Source organism: Notamacropus eugenii, chromosome 5, assembly GCF_028372415.1.
Source record: "Notamacropus eugenii isolate mMacEug1 chromosome 5, mMacEug1.pri_v2, whole genome shotgun sequence".
Lineage (NCBI taxonomy): Eukaryota > Metazoa > Chordata > Mammalia > Diprotodontia > Macropodidae > Notamacropus > Notamacropus eugenii.
Window position 1 is genome coordinate 49,402,798 of NC_092876.1, and position 21,485 is coordinate 49,424,282.

Genomic DNA, 21,485 nt, shown 5'->3' on the forward strand with positions numbered 1-21,485 from the left:
TAAATAGGAAATAATTGACAGATGGAAAGTTCTAGAATAATAAATAATAATAGCTAAATTTATAAACCACTCAGAACTTGTGTCAGGCACTGTACTAAACACTTTCCAGTTATCTCATTTGATCTTCACAACAACCCAGGGGAGGTAGGTACTATTATTATCCCTATTTTACAAATGAGGAAACTGAGGCAAACAAGTTAAATGAGTCACCAGGGTCACAGATAGTAAATGTTTGAGGCTGGATTTGAACTCAGGTCTTTTTGGCTCCAGACCCAGCACTGTATCTCTTGCACCAACTTACCCTTATTGTGCCTCAGTTATTTAATCCGTATAATGGGGATAATAATAGCACCTGCCTCACAGGGGCATTGTGAAGTTCCTCAACTTACTCACTTCACATGAGCTACTTCTCTTCCCCACCTCAGCCACACACAAAGATAGTCATACCCTTGGTCTTGCCATCACCTGGAAATGTCTCACCTCTGTTCAAAAATTCTGAAACTTCTTGTCTGACCATAATCCATTGGTTTTTTCACCTCTCTGCCTTCCCTCACAAAATCCTACTCTTTGTCCCTTTATGAACCAATTAAACTCTGTACTGTTCTCTCTTGAATTCCTAGCCCCTTTATCTTATTGATTATGCCCAACCAAGTCTCAGCCTTAGATCACTCTCACCTGTGCTTCTCCACACATACTGCTGAATGAAGATGGAGAAAGTCATGCAACTGTTCTGACTGGGTGGGTACACTACAAATTTATAACCTCAACTGGGCCTTCACTGCTATATATATAGCCAGCCCTACTATGTACCTCCATTATCAGCTCACCATCCCACTCTCCATTTTGGCTCTTCCAAAACTTTTCATCTCTTTTCAAACTTCCCATGGTTCCCCTTCCCCTACTCTTTCAGCTGAGGACCTTGCTTCATGTTTTACAGATAAAATTGAAGCCATTTTCCATGAGCTTTCTCTTCCCCTATTCCTTATCTCCTATCACTTCCATGTCTTCTGCCACTATTTCCTCCTTCACCCCATCTCACATGATGAAGTGGCCTTATTCCTCACCAAGGCTAACCTGTTAGTTCAAATGATCCCATTCAGTGCTTACTTCTTCAACAGATTACCTACTTTGTCATCCCCATTCTTTCACTTGTCTTCCGTCTTTCCCTCTCTACTGGTTCATTTCCTTTTGTCTTTAAAACATTCCCATACTGGAAAAAAAAAGCCAAACCAACACTCATTTGATCCTTCTATCATCCTATATCTCTTCTGCCCTTTTTAGCTAAACTCCTTGAATAGGCATTTACAATAGGTGCGTCCCCTTTTACTTTTCAGACTCTCTTCTTAGTCCCATTACAGTCCAGCTTCCAACCTTATCCGAGCACTGAAATTACTCTCTCCAAAGTTATAAATGATCTCTTAGTTGCCAAATTCAATGGCCTTTTCTCTATACTCGTTCTTCTTGACTTCATCGAAGCCTTTGACACCACTGATCACTCTGTCTTCCTTGATATTCTCTTCTTTCTAGGTTTTTGGGATCTCTCCTGGTTCTCCTACTGCTCCTTCTCTGTCTCTTTTCTTGATCCTTCTCCAGATTATTAACTGCAGGTGTCCCTCAGGGTTCTGTCCTGATTCCTCTTCTCTTCCCTCTGTACTACTTAGTGATCTCACTAGCTCCCATCCATTTAATTACTATCTCTATGCTGATGATTCTCAGATTTACCTATCCTGCCCTAACCTCTCTGCTGACCTGCCATTCAGACATCTTAAACTACAAGTCCTGTAGACATGTTAAACTCAACATGCCCAAAACTGAACTTCTTACCTTCTCCCCAAGTTCTCTTCCCCTCATAATGTTTTCGTCAAGGTGTATCTCAAGGCAGTATTCACAGCACTGAGGGCGACTGTGAAATCACAAAGTATAACAGACTCTCCATAACAAATAGAAGAAAAACGTTTATTCAGACAGCAAAAAGCTAAATCCCAACACCAGAAAGCCATAGTTATAGTAGAAAGTTATAGTAGCCAAGAAGTCAATACACATTAGCACTGCTAGGGACAAAGGCATTCCCAGTCCCCCACCCCCTTCCCACTAGCAAACGTAGCGTTGCCTGCTAACTGCATTCTTTCTCCTCCACCCCAAGGCTGCCTCCTGTCTCCACCTCTACAGCTCTCCCTAACTTCCTCCTGGTTCTGCTCCACCCTTCCTTCAGCAAGCTCCTCCCACCACATGTGACTTAGGCTTCCAGATGATTTAAGCAGGTCACATGGGCCTATTAATGAATGGGGAAGATCTTCCCATTTAAATTACCATTACACCAGGGCAACACCAGCCTCCCAGTCCCTCAGGCTCACAACCTAGATGTCATCTTTGACTTCTCACTATCTGTTGCCAAGGTCTGTTGATTTTACCTTTGTAACATCTCTTGAATAAGCCTCCTTTCCTCTGACACTGCCATCACTCATCACCTCATGCCTGAATTATTCTAACGGTCTGCTGGAAAGCTTCAAGCTCCCCCCATTCCAATCCATATTACATCCACAAAAGTTAATTTCCAAAAGTGCAGGTCACCCCCACACACAGATATCTAATAAACTCCCATGGCTCCGTGTTGCCTACAGGTTCAAATACAAAATGCTCTGTGTGACATTCAAAGTCCTTCATAACCTAGCCCTTTTTACTTTTCCAGTCATCTTACATCTTATTCCCCTACATGTACCATTTGACACAGTGACATTGGCCACCTGGCTATTCCACAGACAAGATACTCGATCTTTCAGCTCCGAGCATTTCTCTGACTATCCCCATGCCTGGAACATTCCCCCTCCTCATCTCTTTTTACTGACCTCCCTGGATTCTTTAATTTCCGACTGAAATATTATGCTTCTTTTACTGTAAACTTCCCCCAACACCTCTTAATTTTAGTGTCTTCTCTCTGCTGATTGCTTCCTACTTATCCTGTATGTAGCTTGCTTTCTATATGTTTGTTTGTATATTGTCTCACATTAAACTGTAAACTCCTTGGGGACAGGTACCGTCTTTTTGCCTTTTTTTTTTTTTTTGGTATGCTCAGTGCTTAGCATAGTACCTGGAATATAGTACTTAATAAATGTTTATTGATTGGTTATTGAAGGTCACATGAGATAAATAGGTAAAGTATTTTATAAATGGTAAATTTTTATATAGATTCTAACTATTATTATTTAGGAGGGGAAATTGTATTGAAGTTTCCAACCACTATTTAAGTCAGGATCATAAGCTTTTTACTTGTCAAAAGCTTTCCCTAGTTCTAAATACCTGTTGGTATTTTTTTCTTAAAGGGATTTGAACATAACTTTGAAAGAAGACTTCTTTCTTAATATTTGAACTACATATAACAAGGCCATCAGAATGTCAGGAGCCTCAGTGAAGGTGGCTGTTCGGGTCAGGCCCTTCAATTCCCGAGAGACCAGCAAAGAATCCAAATGTATCATTCAGATGCAAGGCAACTCAACCAGTAAGTATAGCATTCTATTTTGTAATGATACAAATTGTATCTTTTCTCTACTTTTGTGTCTTTTCCCTCTAGTCCACCTAGAATAAGTACTAGTAAATAAAGGACAAGGAGAACTCCCTGTATGTAGCATGTTTAAATACAAGGTATTTGACTACTTAGTTATACTATTTTGAAAAAGCAGGTTGGAAAGTAAGTGGCCATCTGGATTAGCCTAGCTAGGGTTATTAATAGATTGCTAAAGTTATAAGCAGGGATGGTGTCAGAGTGCTGTGTTTCATATCATTTTACCAAACACTTAATGAGTGGCTGAGCCAGACCCTCTGCTGAGTGCTGGGGTTACAAAAACAAAAGGATAGGCATCCCTGCCCTCAAGGAGCTCATCCTGTGCTCCTGTGAGACTGTCAATCTTTGGAGGCTTCTGTGGTACATATTTTGATTTCTCTGTACAAATCATTTTTCATTTGCAGTTTCACATAGCAAACAGCCTTAGCAAAAGTTTTATCAGCTTTCAAATGTTAATGCGAAAAATTTACATAGTTCTCCACAGTAACTTTATGAGTTCAACAATTCAATTCAGCAAACTTTGAAAAGCGTTGAATGTGTCCATAGGTCTATGCTTCCAGAGAGATGATGACATCTAGATACATGCTATACAGGTTCATTACAGAAGTATAAAATAAGTTCTTTATGATGTCTGGTGGGGAAAAGGTCATGCAGTTATTATTTGTAATAGGCTTCTAAAATTTTGCCAGAATTATCAGATTTTCTCTATTCAATTTCTCCCTATCTACTTGTTCCTAACTTCTTATCTACAAACTGCTCTCCCCAATCTTCAAAAAATCCTCACTGCTTCCTTCATTCCTGCTGATTATCCTCTGGTACAGAAGGGTCAAACATGGCCTGCAGACATCCCTGGCCAGCAGATTAAAATGTAATAGAGAATTATTTAAGAAAATAAAAATACAATAGAACATTGCTGTTGTTCAGTCATTTTTTTCAGTCATGCTCAACTGTTCCTGATCTCATTTGTGGTTTTCTTGGCTGAGATACTGCAGTGGTTTGCCATTTCCTTCTCCAGCTCCTTTTACAGATTAGGAAACTGACCAAACAGGGTGTAGTGACTTGCCTTGGGTCGCACAGCTAGTAAGTGTCAGAGGCTGGATTTGAACTTGGGAAGATGAGTCTTGCTGACTCTGGACCTGGCACTCTATCCACTGTACTACCTAGCTGCCCTTACATATAGAAAATGTTAATATCTGGCTTTCTTAAGTCAATGTGCCACCTGCAGGGATGCTTATCTATGGTTAATATTCCCCCACCTTTCTGTTTGAGTTTGTCACCCACTACTCTAGTATGTATTCTCTCCTCACCTAAACTCCTTGAAAAAAATCATCTACATGCTATGCCTTTACTTCCCCTCCTCTCACTCTCCAGCCTTCTGAAGTCCAGCTCTGACTTCATCATCCACTGAAACTTTTCTCTCCAATGTTTCCAGTGATCTCTTAATTGTTAGATCTAATGGCCTATTCTTAATCCTAATCCTTCTTGATGTCTGGGCTGCATTTGATATTGCTGATCATTGTCTCATCCAGTTCTTTTCTTTGAGTTTTTACGAGTCTGCTCCCCTTTGCTTCTCTTCCTATGTCTTTGACTATTCCTCAATCTTCTTTGCTGGATCTTCATTCAGGTTTCTCTCACTAAACAGAGGTGCCACCTTTCCCTCCACCCCCCAGCCCCATACCATGTCTGTCTGTGCCTTCTTTTCTCTGGCTCTCATTTGGTGATTTTATCCCCTCCCATGTATTCACTTAATACTGGTAGAAGATCACCCTCTTTATCCAGCCTTAGTCTCCCTCTTGAGCTCAAGTGTCACCAAATACCCATTTTCTATTTCAAACTAGATGTCTCATAAATACATCAAAATCAACATAACCTTACCTCGTATTTTCCTGAAAAAATTGAGGCCATCCCCTCTGAGTGCCCTCTTTTCTCCTTTTCCTCATCTCATATCACCCAGATGTCTTCTACCATTTTCTTTCTTCACCCTTGCCTCATATCAAAACATCCATCTTCTCTAACAGATTGCATGCTCTATCATCCCCACTCTCACTGCAATCTCTCCCTCCTAGTTGCCTCCCCATGGCCTACAAACATGCCCATGTCTCAACCATTCTCAAAAAAACTCTCCCTTGATTCATTCATCTCTGTCAACTATTGTCCCATATCTCTCCTCCTTTTTGTGGCCAAGTTCCTTGAGAAGACTGTCTGCAATAGGTACTTCCACTTCATCTCCTCTTGCTCTGTTCTTACCTCTGCAGTCTAACTTCCAGTCTCATCATTCAGTTGAAACTGCTTTCTTCAAAGTTCTTTACCTCCTCTCACCTGCATTCCCTTTGCTCCACTCACAGGGTTGCTGCCCTGGTTCAGGATTCCTCTTTTGGATTACTGCATTAACCTTTTTTTATCTCTTGCCTCAAGTTCTTACCTGTCCAATCTGTCCTCTCCATAAATGCTGAAGTACAGGTCTGACCACCCCACCCCAGCCACATGAAACTCTGCTGGCTTCCCATTGACTCTGAGATCAAACAGAAAATTCTTGGTTTATAATGGCTCCTTCTGATCTTTCCACATTACTTGCTTCCATGTCTTCTATGGTCCAGTCATCCTAGCCTACTGGCTCTTTCTCATGCACAACATTCCAGTCCCATCTCTCTGGGCCATTGCTCTTGGTATCCTCTGTGCCTGGAATGCTTTTCCTCCTAACCTGCCCCTCAGAATACCTGGCTTCTTTTAAGAGTTAGTAAATACCATCTACTCTAGGAAGTTTTTCTGGTTTCCCCTTCCCAGTTAGGATTTTAGCTTCTCAAGGGCAAATATTGTTTTTTCGTTTTTCTTTTTATCCCAACACTTAATGAATACTTGATTGATTTTTTGGGGGGAGGTATTTTCTACCAAAAAATGCAATGGAATTAAATGCTAAAAAGTTAGCACCTTTTCATGTTTAGGAATGAATTGCTACTTGCTCTAGGTCGGTTGGCAAGTGTATGATTACCATAAGAGTAGTAGAGTGTGACCATCTTTAATCTTCCTTCTCTTAAAAAGCAAAAGAAAGCAAACCAACAACTCTGTGAAGTTTACCAGTAACACAGAAGGATGTCACTAGTCGAAGTTCAACTTCCTTTATTGAATATCTCCAACTATCTATAGATATTTAGAACTGGACATCTGGTAGATAGCTTAAATCTTTATCATTATCTTTCCCTAAAACTTTCCCCACTTTCTAACTTCCCATTGTTCTCCTAAGTCAACCTGGCTTGCTACTTAGGTGTCATCCTTGATAACTTACTTCTTCCTCTGCCCCTACACTTCTTTTTGATTTAGTGACCCCTGGCCTACTTATTGTTTCAAGAATGAGATGCTCCATCTCCCAGATCCAAGCATTTCACTGTGGCTGTTCCTCATACCTGCAAGGCGCTTCTTCCTTCTCATCTCCGCCTACTGACATTCCTGGTTTCCTTCAAATCCTAACCAAAATTGCTTCTTCTCCAGGAAGCCTTTTCCATTTTCCTCTTAATTCCAATGCCCTTCCCTCTTTTAATTATTTCTTCTTTTATCTTACTAATGGGTTGTTTGTATGTATTTGTTTGCATGTTATCTCCATTAGACTGTGAGCTCCTCATGGGCTGGGATTGTCTTTTGCTATGTTTTTTAGCATAGTGCCTGGCACATAGTAGGTACTTAAAAAATGAGTAATAACTAACTGATTGACTCTTCTGGATCTTGTTGGTCCAGAATATTCTGGGTCTGACTGACTCCTCAATCACTTTCAACCTCATGCCCAGTCGATTTTCAGGTCCTGTCATTTCCACCTTGGTAACCTCTCATATATGCTTCCTTCTCTACTCTGATACAGCCACCCTCTTGATGCAGACTTTTATCACCTGTTGCATGTTGGTTAGTCTCCCTGCCTCAGGTCTCCCCAGTCAGTCCTCTAGTCAGCTATCAAATTGAACTTCCTAAAGTATGGGTCTGACCATGTCACTCAACTATTCAATAAATTCTAGTGTTTTCCTATTAGATCCAGAATCAACTATAAAATCCTTTATTTGACTTTTAAGACCCTTTATATTCTGACCCCTTCTGGCTTCTCCAGTCTTCTTATACCTTATACCTCCCATGTACTCTGGAATCCAGTGATATTAGCCTCCTTGTTGTTCCTCCAACTTGACACTCCATCGGCTCACTCTGGGAATTTTTACTGGCTGTTCCCCATGCTTTGAATTTTCTGCCTCTTCATCTTTCTCACCCTAGTTTCCTTTAAGTCTCAGCTAGTGTTCTACTTTCTCCAAGAAGCTTTTCCCAAGTGTGTATCCTTAACAACTTACACTATTCCCACATTTGCTCTGTATATATATCTTGTTTGTACAGAGTTGTTTGTATGTTGCCTTCTCTATTAGACTTTGAGCTCCTTGAGAGCAGGGACTGTTCTTTTTGTTTGTTTATTCTGCTTTGTATCTCAAGAGCTTAACACCAGGGCCTTAGCACATAGTAAGCACTGGCACTAAATAAATGTTAGTTGACTGACAGTGATTTCTTTATATTTTTTGTAGTCACTATGTTTATATTTTTTTATTCTTGTTTCACTCTCCATCAGTTCACAAAAATCTTTTCACTTTTCTCTAAATTCTTCACATTTCATCATTTCTTATGGTGTAAGAGTTTTCCATGGTGCCATCATAGAAAAGAGTAATCCCTGTAGAGAAGGAGCCGACCTTCCCTGTCACCGACTGCTACCTGTGGGTAAGGAGCCGTAAGAGAAATGGCTTTGTTTTCCACGTCACTGTGCCTGTTTCCAGCCCTGCCCCTATAGCCATCATCTTGTTAAGCAACCCCCTGTGGTCATGAGAGCTCCAGAAGACCTAGAAAAGAAAATTCTTGAAATCAAAGCTCTTGGCACTGTCAAATGGTTCAACATCAGAAACAGATAAGATTTTATCAGTGAACCTGACATTAAAGAAGTGGTATTATCATCTGCTTTGCCCTTGGACCCCAAGAAGCACAAGACCTTTCTTTCGGACTTGCCAATGAAACCTCATATCTGCTGTCTCCATTCAGACATTCTTCAAAGGATGGACACTTTGCTTCCATTTCTTTGCTACTTCAGAGTGTTGCTATTAATATTTTGTAACATTGAACCCTTTTGTCTCTCTTTGACTTCCTTGCGGCTCATTATGGGAGTAGGATGTCAAAGAATAGGGCCAGTTCAGTCACTTTTCTTGTATAATTACAATTTGAAATCCAGAAGAGCTGGATCACTTTTCCAGGCCACCAGTAATGTGCCTTTCTTTCCATAGCCTCATCAACACTTGCCTTTTTTTGTCATCTTTGCCAATTTGTATTTTGTCATAATTATTTTAATTTGTATTTTCCTTACTGTTAGTAATTTGGAACATGTTTTCATATTTATAATTAGCAATTCCTCTTTTAAAGAAGAACTGCTTCTTCATATCTTTTGGCTCCTTTTCTCTTGGGGGATGGCTTTATGCAGTTCTTTTCCAGGATCAACAGCTAGAATTTGGATGAAGGCACATTTTTAACCTAAATTAAAAAAGAAATTCTCCTGGAATGTGCAACATGGAAATCAGTCCTTAATTAAAGCTGAAAATCCAAAGTAAACTATTCAGAAAGGAAAGTTAATTATCTACAAAGGTCAACAAAGTGAATTCAGTCTTGATCCTTGTATCCTTTTTATAGCTTGGAATTTGAAATCAATCTCTGATAGTCATAAGCTATAAAAATGAGGCAGACTTTACATTTTCATATAACTCACATATTCTCACTAATTTTATATTCTGTTTCTGCTTTATTTATAACATGATATCTTATGAGTCAATGACCACAGCATAATTATCACCATTCTTTTCTTCTACTTCTACTTCCATTTCTTCCCCATTTCCCTAGTAGCGTGTTTGAGAGAACCTTGGCCAACTTCTTCTAAAAAGCTGTGGATCCAGATGTATCCTGTTTGGTCTTTTACTCATAATATTCACTTAGCTATTTTTTCTGCCCTTTTCACTTTGAAAATCATGCTTCCTTTCTGAAGATGAAAACCAAATAAGAGGTGTGATTCAGCCTTCTGTTTTTCAGTGTTGCACAGTCTTACTCAAACAACAAGCCTCTCTGGTCCTTTTCTTCTTGTCCTGTACTTTCTTTAAGAGTCTGTTTTTTTCTTTTTCTCCCATATTGATATCTGCTTCCTTGTCTCTGTCAATGGGATGATTATTCTCCAGTTTTCTAGTACTTTAATTCTTGGTTTCATATTTGCGTTCTTCTTCTCCAGTGTGGTAAGTTGCAGGACTTGAGTTCTAATTCTGGGTCTGCTCCCTGTTATCTCTATGGTTTTGGGTACATTGCTTTAGTCTCCCTGGGTCTCAGTTTCCTTATCTGTAAAATGAAGGGTTTAGATTTGATGACCCTGAAGGTCCCATCCAGTTATAGATGTTTCTTGTGAGCATTTAGGTTTGGGGTTTCTCTTTCCTTTTTACTCAAAGTGAATGGTTTTTGTGCTTTCTTTTCCTTTGCTTTTAGGATCATTTGGTTTAGAGGATTTAGTAGTAGAAGTAACTTGAGACATCAGTGGTCCAATGACCAAACTTTGCCAATGAGTAATGTATTCTCTAGATTTCCATTACTCTTCCCTCCTATTTTTAGATGTTCTGTCATAGGCATAAGATGGCTTAGATAGCAAATAAGATGTATCACCATTACTGCTCCTTATGATGTCAGGAGTATATAACTGTTGTTCCTAATTAAGGTGGCTGTGCCTTTAGATGCTACACACAGCATATGGACTTGATAAGTCATTAGGAGATATAGCTGTCAAACATATCTAGTTGAAAAAGGCCCAAACATGTATGAAGGAGAAAGGGGAGCAGCTTTTAGCTAGAGTTGGGGTAAATTTTTAACTATCTTACCCTCCTTTTTCTTGTAAACTCTGTAAGAGTGAGTGGCAGATATCAATATACCTTGATATTGGTGTTTTGTTCTAGTAGACGTCCCTCTTTCAGCAGGATTGTTTTTTAGTGGTTAATTTTGAATCAGTATTGTGTATTATAATTGAAATGCATGAGTTGGATAAATTTCTTGCCTTGAGAGTTAGGATACCGTACTGCCTCTTCAATTTTCTGGTTTTTGAATTGGCAATTTGGCTCTCTTTGGATCTTTTCATTCAGATTTGGGTGCAGGTTGTTATTTCTCATCTCTATTTTTCCTTGAGAACAAACATGTCTTAGATGGGACTTGCTAGTCTTCATCTATCTGTGGATGAAGAAATGGGTTTGAAGAGCTGGTTTAAGATAGTCAAAAAGAGGCAGCTGCTGTTGACAACCTAACTTCAGATCATATTCCAGTTGATTTTTGCCCAAGAAAGTAGTCCTGAGATGCCCTGCTATTTTTTTTTTTTACTTGTAGCATTTAGTAAAGAAGTTAGAAACTTTGTTAGAGTTTTATCCTCCTGTTGTGGTTGTTGAGTCATGTCTGACTCTTCATGACCTCATTTGGGGTTTTCTTGTCAAAGATACTAGAGTAGTTTGCCATTTCCTTCTCCATCTCTTTTTACAGATGAAGAGACTGAGGCAAATAGGGTTAAAAGACTTGCCCAGGGTCACACAGCTAGTAAGTGTCTGAGAGCAGATTTAAACTCAGGAAGAGAAATCTTCCTGACTCTAGACCTGGCACTCTATCCACTGTGCCACCTCGCTACCCCTTCATTCCCTTAGAATGATTTTAATTGTTTGTTGCCCAGTAGAGAGGATACATATTCTCCCCTCAAAATTGAGAAAATGGCTTCCTCACTAAATGAACAGAACATCTCAGAGTCCATGGGGAAAAGTTACTAAATAGGGTACATAAAGGTTCAAGGTCCATTTAAAGAGTGTAAGGGATGGGGTGGGGGGGGGAAGTATATGACAGTTAATCTTGATACGTATAATTTTTAGTTAGACAATTTTGAATTTTTTCAATTTCTGATTTTATATGTTCTTTTGTCAGTTGTGCTCAAAAAGTGGCTAAACATCTTGGCTTGCATAATTTCTGAGTTGTTACTAGTTTTGCCACTGAATGACTTGAATATTGGGCAAGACTTTGAATATCAACTCTCTTCATGAAGTGGATAAATTGTCCAAAAATTTCAGTAATTTTAAAATGTTTTGCAAAATAATGAAGTTATTTTTTCTCCCCAACCTGTTAAAGGCTTGGTTCTCTAGAAATAGAGAAAGTTGTTTGGACGTCTAGAAGAGGGAAAATTTCTTCTAGAACAAACAGGTCCAACCAAAATGTTTTGATTTTTTTTTTGTTATCTTTATTAAAGCTTCCGTTTATTTTATTAGTTTTTTATTTTTAAACATTTGGTTTTTCTAAATTTTTTGTTTCATGTTCAGTTTGTTGATTTGTTCTTGTTTATGAAAATGTTATTGAAATATTTAGAGAGAATAATTTTCCCCCTAAAGATTAACTCTGTCTCATAAATGTTTTCTTGTGTGCTCTCATTTTCTTTGATGAAATTTTCTGTTGTTTCTATAATTTTTTCTTTGACTCATTAATTCTTTAGGATTAATTTATTTAGTTCCCAATTATGTTTTAATTCATTTTTCAGAATCCATTTATGGAATATGGTTTTAATTGCATTATATAATTAGGTCCTCAGTTTCTTTCTTGTTTCTCTTGTTAGGTTTGTCTAGGTCTAAAAGGAATACATTGAGGCATCCCACTATTATAGTTGTACTATTTCTCCCTGCAACTAGAGCAATTTTTTTTTAACTAGATTAACTTTAAAAAAAAAGTATTTTAAGTGCTTTGCTTTTTGGTGCACATATGTTAAATATCAAGATTGATTCACTATTTTGGTCCCTTAAGCATAATGTAGTTTCCCTACCTGTCTCTTTTGTCTATTCTTAACGTAGCATTATCTAAAATCATGATTGCTATCTCCACCTCCCTTTTTTTGAATTCCCTAGAAGTATAAATGGTTCTGCTTCAGTCTTTTGTTTTAACTCTATGTGAAATCTTTCTAAGTATATTCCTTTTAAACAACCATTTAACCATGGATTTAAACAATCCATTTTAAAATGGATTTTACTCTAATCCATTTTGATGCCCTATTCTGTCTTATAGGGGATTTCATCCCATTTATATACACAGGTATAATTGTTAGTTGTGTATTTCCCTCCATCCTGTCCTCTTGGGCTTTTTCTTTCTTAGTCCTCATCTACTCTTTACAAAGAAGAAAGCAGCGAAAGAAATCATTCTTGTGATGTACGCACTGATTGATCTCTTTCTATTTTATTGCTCCTTTTCTCTTTGCTTTATTCCCAATTCTCCAATCAGAGTTGTTCTTCCCCTCCCTTCCCCTTCCTTCCTCTCCCCTCCCCTTAATTTTTAGTTTTCAACATTCACTTTTATAAGATTTTGCATTCTATGTTTCTCCTTCCCTTCTCTCCTGCCTCCCTAGGACAGCATGAAATCTGATATAGGCTATACATGTACAGTCACATTAAACATATTTCCACATTAGTCATGTTGTGAAAGAAGAATCAGAACAAAATGGAAAAACCACAAGAAAGAAAAAACAAACAAAAGAGAAAAGAGTATGCTTCGATCTGCATTCAGACTCTGTAGTTCTTTCTCTGGATGTGAATAGCATTTTCCATTATGAGTCTTTTGGAATTGTCTGAGATCATTGCATTGCTGGGAAGAGCCCAGTCTATCAGAGCTGGTCTTTGCACAGTATTGCTGTTACTGTGGACATTATTCTCTTGGTTCTACTCACTTTACTCAGTATCAGTTCATGTCTTTCCAGGTTTTTCTGAAATCTGCCTGCTTATCATTTCTTATGTAGCACAATAGTATTTCATTACATTCATATACCACAACTTCTTCAGCTGTTCCCCAATTGATGGGCATCCCCTCAATTTTTAATTCTTTGCCAACACAAAAAGATGTATTATAAATATTTTTGTACATGTGAGTCCTTTTCCCGTTTTTTATGATTTCTTTGTTACCCTCCCTTTTAAATAGCTTTCTCCCTGACTCTCTTGACTCTAATGTTTTGTTTTTATATGTTACTCTGTGTATGAGTGCATTCAACTTTTCTTTTTCTGGTTCAGGTGACAGTGATGTTTGTGGGATATCCATTCTGTACCTTTCCCTATGTTTGTATACTGTTCATCTCATGTACCCTTATTAGTTAGAATGGGATAGTGAGTTCCCTTCCTCCTTCTTTCCTCTCCAATATAGGGTCCTATCTTTTCCACCTTCTTTTTCTCCTTTGGCCACAAAAATGAAACAGAAACATCCCCAGTCTCTCTGCCTATCTTATTTAACTTTTTCGGTGATCCTTCAAGATCTTAGGGTTCTGAGAGGATACTTGTTTCTTCATGCAAGTAAACAATTTATCGTCATATGGTCTTTTCCAGTTGGTCAAATATCTACTCCTATGTTTCTTCTAACTCCTCTGTTTCCATTTCCATATCCCCTCAATTCTGCCCTTTTCCACCAGGAATTCTTGGAAATCCTCAGTTTCCTTAAAGGTACATTTGCCCCACCCCCTATAGGATTATGCTTATTTTTGCCAGCTAGTCTATTCTTGGTTGCCAGCCTTCACCTTTTGTCTTTTGGAATATTGTATTTCAAACTCTGCTTTTTTTCATAGTGGCAGCTGCTACATCTTGTGTGATCCTTGCTGTGGTTTCTTGAGCTCTTTCTTTTTGGCTGTTTGAAATACTTTTTTCTTTGACCTAGAAGCTCTGGATTTTGGCTATGACATTCCTGGGAGTTTTCATTTTGAGGTTTATTTCAAGAAGTGACTGGTGGATTTATTTTGTCCTCTGGTTATAAAAAATCTGAGCAGTTTGCTTTCAAGATTTCTTGAAATATGATGTTTAGGCTCTTTCTTTTTGCCTTTTTATTCAGGTAGTCTAATGATACTTAAATTATCTCTCTGTAAATCTGTTTTCCAGGGTCACAATTGTTTTAATCTGAATATGAACTAGGGTTTTGAATCCAGGTCCAGCACTCTAGCCACTTCACTGCTCAAACTCCACATCACTGCTCAAACTTCTCAGCATTTTGTATTTGCATATTTTCTGCATCCTAAATGACAATTCTTTAGGTAGTTTGGCTAGGAATAAATGGAATAATACTTTTAAATGGTGGAATATTCTCAGATGAATTGGTTTCTATTTTTAAAATGTTGCCTGGTTATAAAACTGGATGCCTAGAGATTGGAAAGTATGTATTTTGAACCTCGAAGTCCAACACAAGTCCCATGTGTTCACTGCATTAGGATTTTGCTGTGTTGGCAGGAGGCCTGAGTTGCTTACAGAGATCATAGCTGATTGCAGATGGAATGCAGCTGAGTGTTCCTGCCATTAGGTCTCTGATGAAAAAAGAGATGAGGGTGAAGAGCTCTTTGGGAGAGGTGCCAAATGCCTGAAAACTGAGAAGTCAAAAAATTTCATTGAAGCACTTCTGGTCTCATAGGGAATATTTTCCATAGCTTTGCTTATGGCAGGGATAAATGTTACTGCAATGACATTTGGGTACCAGACAGCATAAAAGTGGCTTTGTTTAATAATATCCCATTGTATCTTAAGTTTCTCCTACTCAGGAAGCATTCCTAATGATCTGGTTATTTTTAAAAAGGAAATTGGGACTAAGTTCTTGGCTTAAATTATAAGGATAACAAATCCATAAGGAGAAGTATTGACTCAGTGACGCTGGGCAAGTCCCTTAACCTTTCAACATCCTAGGTAACTCTTTTAAGATTATAAATTACAAAAAAGGTGCTGAGCTCAGTTCCTCATCTGGAGTGGATGATTCACAGTTTCCTGGAAGAAGATGAAGTGTATAAAACTATGACTTGAAATTATGTTAATGAAATATATGTGCTTTGTATTTGTTTTTGCTTGTTTTGTGACTCTTTGCTTTGTCTATTCAATGAAGTTTTAGGTCCTTTTTCTTTTGATATTCATGACCTTACATTTATCCAAAAACCTGACTTGCTTGTAGCCTGTTGGAATTAGGATGATTTCTTATCCTTTGCTTATTGCTTATGTTTTATATTTGCCTAAAATGTTTTTTAATTCACGCTCATAAACTTCTCTGTTTTATTTTGACACACTTGAATTGGGAAGGGGAGTGTTTCAAGCAATAATGAAAACCAATGTGTGTGCCTAGAGGAAATAATGAAGGTGGGAAGGAGAGAGAAGTAGTAGGCCTTTGAAAAGAATAAATTTGACACATAATGGGGAGGAGACAGAGGAGTTAATGATACCTGAGCTACCATTTTGGGGCTCATATTAGATACTGGAAGTTCTCAGAACCTGAAGCAAATGCTAGAGAAGGGAAGAATTCCAGTTTGGAAAAGGTATAGAGTCTGAGGGGGAGGGGTATGTGTTGATTGAGCCAGGGACTATAGGGGAAGACTTGGGAATGAGAGACCTATGCCAACATGGAATTGGGAGGGGAAAAGTGGTGTACTGCTATTGGTAGAGGTTACAGATGTAACCCTTCATGACCTAGCTATACTGCCATGGGAATGGGAGGTGCACGAAAGGAGTTTCACTGCCCCAGATATTTTTTTTACTCAGAGTTACAAGCATATATGGTGTTTGAGCTTGGGTTGGAAGAGGACACTGGGAAAAATGAGGATATGGAGAATTTATCTTGACTGAGCCAGTAGAAGAGAGAGAAGGAACTGGGGGGTGAAGAGGACATGGTTAGAGAGATACCCTTGATACTTTACCCTTATCCCTAGGACTCTTTGATGAAATGAGATGATGAGAGTTGGGAAACTGAGCTAGAGAAAATACTGAGAGCTGATGGGACAGAACAGTGAGACAAAAGTGAGCCTCTGAGTTATATGCTGGTGGGCTGGTGAATCATCCATTAAAGGCCACCTGGGCCCACTCCCTGCTCCTGTGGGGCCCACTCTCCATATTTACTTTTGGTGTTTCAGTGAAGGAAGCAGGAAGAGGGGAAGGATACCCTGTTCTGTTCCCTACTCTTTCCATTGCATTGTTATAGTGACTGTATATATTATTTTCTTGGTTCTGCTTACTTCACTCAGCATCCTTTTATATGAGTCTTCCTATGCTTCCATTTCCAATATATTTCTCACCCCTTTCCCACCCAGAAAGTCATCCTTTAGAATAAGAATAAATAAGAAAGTGAAAACAAAAGCAAGACAGTGAAGCTAACTATCAGCCAAATCCAATTTGTTGCAATGTTCCAAACCCATTAGCCTCATGCACATGAAAAGAAGAAAGGGAGGCACATTTTTTTTTTATCTTGGGGCCAAGATTGGTAATTATAATTACAGAGTGTTTAGTTTGGATTATTTTGGTTTGATATTTTTTTCCTTTACATTATTGTGGTTATTTGGCATATTGTTTTCCTGGTTCTGCTTATTTCATTTATATCAGTTCATATAAATCTTCCCATGCTTCTATGGTTCTTCATATTTAGTATTTTTAATACAGTGACATCCCATTACATGCGTACCATAATTTATTTGTTTCCCAGTCAATCAACAAGATTTATTTAGCTCCTGCTACTATGTGCCAGGTACTGTGTTAAGCATTAGGGATGCAAATATTAATAATTAATAAAATAAAGAGATTGCTGTTCTCAAGAAGCTTACATACTATTGGGAGAGACAAATACTTATGTAAGGATATACAGAATACATGTAAAGAGAACAAAGACAGGATAGTGAAATGTAAGGCAAAGAGAGTACTGGCAGTTGGGAAGATCAGGAAGATTTCATGGACAAGATTGTGCTTGAATTTCATCTTTAAGAAAGTGAAGGATTCTGTGAGGAAGGAGTGTGTTGCAGGCATGGGACAGCTACTGCAAAGCCATGGAAATGGAAAGTGGAGCTTTGTTTGGGAGGAACGGAGAGAAGGCCGGTTTGGTTGGATCATAGAGGGCAGCAGGGGAGTAATGTGTAGTTGATGTTAGTCTACTATGTTTCCAGTTTTTTGAGTTAGAAACTACCTTGTAGTTCTTTTGCACTACAAAAAAAAAAAAAAGAGTCTGGCCATCAATATTTTGGTGTATTTGGTGTTTCTTTTTAACTTTGGCCTCTTTTGGTATATACCAATAGTGAGAATCTCAGGTTTCAGGGGTATGAACATTATAGTTAGTCATTTTTGTAGCCTAATTCTACATTTCTTTCCAGAACATCTGGACTAACTGGCAGCTCCATGAATAGTGTATTTTTGTACCTGTCCTTCTACATCTCCTCCTTTGTTAACCATTTCTGTTTTTGTCATCTTTGCAATTTATGGAATGTGAAGTAAAACCTATAGTTGGTTTGATTTTAATTTCTCTTATTAGTGATTTGGAGCAATCTTTCATATGACTTAATAATTTACAGTTCTTCTGAGAACTACTTATATTCTTTGACTATTTAAATAAGAATGACTTTTGGTTTTAAATATTTATGTCAATTTGCTATTTGTCTTGCACGTCAGACACTCACCAAACATATTGGATGTAAAGATTTTTTTTTGACAGTCAACTGCTTCTCTTGTCTTAATTCCATTGATTTTTGTTAGCATAGAATCTTTCCAGTTTTATGTAATCCATAGTACTTGTTTTACCTTCAGCAATCATATTTTGCCCTCTTTTGGTTAAGCTCTCTTCACTTAGCCATGGCTGTGAAAGATATCTGATTCTCTTCTAATTCTTTTATTGTGTGAACTTCAGTATTCTGGTCATATATCCATTTTGAACCTATTACAGTTTGTAGTATAAAATGGTTGTCTAAGCCTAATTTTTGCCAAACTACTTTCCATTTTCCCCAGAGATTTTTGTCAAATAGAAAATTATTCATCAAGTAACTTAGGTTCATATGTTTATTGAACACTCAGTTTATTGAGTTCAATTATTTCTTATTATTGAGTGTTTCACTGATCTATTTTTATGACTTTGGGTGCTTGCAATGTCACATCAGTTTGTACATAGCAACAACCACAGTGTGCAAGGAATTTTTCTGGTAGACTTAGCCCTTCACAGCAATGCAAGGACCTGAAAAATTCCCAACCAACTCTTGAGGCAAAATCACTTCCACATCCAGAGAAAGAACTATGGATCGCAGAAAGAAGCAGACCATTTTCTCTTGTGTTATATTTTGTTTTGTTTTCGTGGTTTCTCCCATTCATTTTAATTCTTCTATACAACATGACTAAGGTGAAAATGCATTTAATAAGAATGTATGTGTAGAACCTATACAAGATTGTATGCCATCTCAGGGAAGGGGAAGGGGAAGGGGAAGGAAGGGGGAAAAATCTAAGCTATATGGAAGTGATTGTAGAAAACTGAAAACAAATTAATTACTTTTAGAAAAAGAAAAGGTAGAGCATCAAAAAAAAAAAAAGAAGAAAAGTCATATCAGTGAAATGCAGGTTTTAGAAGATCTGACTAAAGTGGAAGGGCTTTGAGTAGATAGGCCCAACAATGAACATTATCACATGAGGATCACTCTTGCTAAAGAGAGTCATCACCAGATTTTCCATAAAGTAGCTTTTTCAGTTACAAGTCATGAAGTCTGCATGTTAAATCATAGAGAGAGTAGGACCGGGGCCTTTGGAAGGGCATATCCATACCAGTGAAGTAATCAATTGTTGAAATATCATTAATGCTGAGATTTTGAAAGAGCATATGCTTTTTAACAGATAACTCCTTCGGCAAAGTCCATGCGCATAGTCTCCTCCACAAGCAGCAGCTGTGGAGATTATATTTATAGCAACTGGATCTGTAAGAGGCAGCTGAGGGTGATAGCCTTACCAGTAGCTCTGTGAAAAAAGTTCTTGGCTTAGATATTACTCTGCAACCATATTTTCATCCCTTCTGTAGTCATTTAAAACATTCTACAGAAGCACTACAGAATGCCTAAAATGATCTTTATTTACTCCTTATACCAATGGTGTCAAACAGGATGGGGAAGAGGGGAGGAGGACCAGACTAAAATGTTATTGGAAAATATTTAACAAAAATATAATAAAACTTGGATAACATTATATTTTAAAACTGAAGTCCAAGGATCCTTACATGTGGATGGCCCTAAGTTCCTATTTGAGTTTGACACCACTACTTTTTATACCCTTGGATTGTCTTAGTATATCCTTTAGCAAATGTATCATTTTCTTAAAAACATCTATAGATTTTCCCCCCATTGTTACAAACTGGGCATGCTTTGAATTAAGTTCATAAACACGTAATTGACCTATATTTGTAGAAATCGTTGCCTTTTGTCAGGAAAGGTTGGATCAGGTTTACTTCTGATAAGAAATTTATAAAGCATTTGTATTAATAAATGTGAATGTTATCTGTCCCTGCCACATTTTTTTTCAGAGATACTAAAGTTAGTCACCTCCATTGATGTAATGTTCTGCTATTCATCCTTCTAATGTTGCTCGAGCATTCTGTTTTCCATTTAACCTAATCTTGTATTTTTCTTGTATTGGGCTTACAACAATATAGATGACCAAAATTTTTCCACATCCTCTGTTTTCAGGAGTTCTCTTTGATTTCTTTGCTTCTCATGCCTGTGCTCTAGTCTTTTTTATTTGTACTGAATTGTATTGTTATTTGACCTACTTTGATTCCTGTCATCTTAACTGTTTTTACTCAATTCTTTCAATTGCTGATTAAGGAAATCTAGAATTTCTGTTAGCCTTTGTTTTTCTGGATTTCATTTTGCCTTATTCTTTTGTTGCTTTTAATTGGATGATACAGCATTTGAATTTTCTACTCTGTACCAGCTAGATGTTGATAAAATCTTGGAGTGCCTTTCTGAACATCTTCAATAACCCTCTCACGTCACTTAAGACATTTGACACCTCTCTTTAGTGGTATTCTTTCTTGACTCCACCTTTCTTTTTGTGTTTCTTATTATAGTAGTGATGGCCATATATACTGTTGCGTGCAGATCCAGAAATGTTTTTACAGTTTTTGTCAAATATGGTGGAGAATTTGTTTATTCCTGATAGCTATAGAAAATCCCAGACTTCTTGAATTACTCTGTTTTAGTATGATTTGTCTTCTAGTTGAACAATGTTTGAGGTAACATTTATAGGAATCTTGAACAAAGAAAATAGAATATGTTTATCTTGCTAGAATAGACACTGTATAATTGGACCATTCCTTACAAGGATATTGGATGAATTTTTTTTGCCTCCTTTCTTTCAGTAACTCAACCTTGAATGCAAAACAGGATACTGGTCCTTAGATGAGTCAAGGTAGATGGAGAAGCATATCTTATCTATATTAGAGCTATGTTTCACCAATAATCCATTTCCTTAAGAAAGGCCTTAGATTTTGTTCTACCATCTTTCCTAAAGGGGAAAGTCTAGAAAGGGTTCTGGGGTGGAGAAAATATTGTTTAATATTTTCATTCAAACTGGAGATTTTAAATGTTTCCACTTGGTATTCTGACATGATTTCAATCTTTTCTGCTAGGGTTCTGTATTCTGAAAGTTTTTTTTTTTAATGTATATTAGAGATTATGAATATTTTATATCAATCTATTAAAGCATTCTTAAATCTTTAATATTGTTACTGCTTTTATTATTAATGACTTGCCTAGGGTCACATTGGCAGAAAATGTCAATAGCCAGGATTCAGACTCAAGAACCTAGCTCCTCTAACTGCAAATCCAGTGCTCTTTTTACCCTACTGTGCTGCTATACTAGAGACTCTCCAAGAGTCCTTCTGAACTCTAAATCCTGTGGTTCTGTATATAAATAAATAGATGCAAGGGTTATTCTCAGAGTTGCAAGTATTCTAAAAGCATGGTGTAGTTGGAAAGAATGCTAACCTCTGAGTGGGACTACTATGACATTGAGCAATTAAGCCACTTCAGGTTTCTGAGTGCAAAGCCTCGTCTGTAAAATGGAAATAGTGCACCCTTAGAGGGATATTGGGA

General features: G+C 37.7%; 1 protein-coding gene across 5 annotated transcripts in view; it reads left to right on the top strand.

The window, feature by feature from the left end:
• The window catches only part of KIF1B (kinesin family member 1B), a 174,933-nt gene that overhangs the window by 13,030 nt on the left and 140,418 nt on the right, over positions 1–21,485 (top strand). For all 5 annotated transcript variants that reach the window (XM_072608820.1, XM_072608816.1, XM_072608817.1 and 2 more), the window contains exon 2: positions 3,321–3,496. In XM_072608820.1, coding sequence (XP_072464921.1) covers positions 3,391–3,496 — 106 coding nt within the window. In that variant the 5' untranslated portion in view covers positions 3,321–3,390. The remainder of the gene's footprint in view (positions 1–3,320; positions 3,497–21,485) is intronic.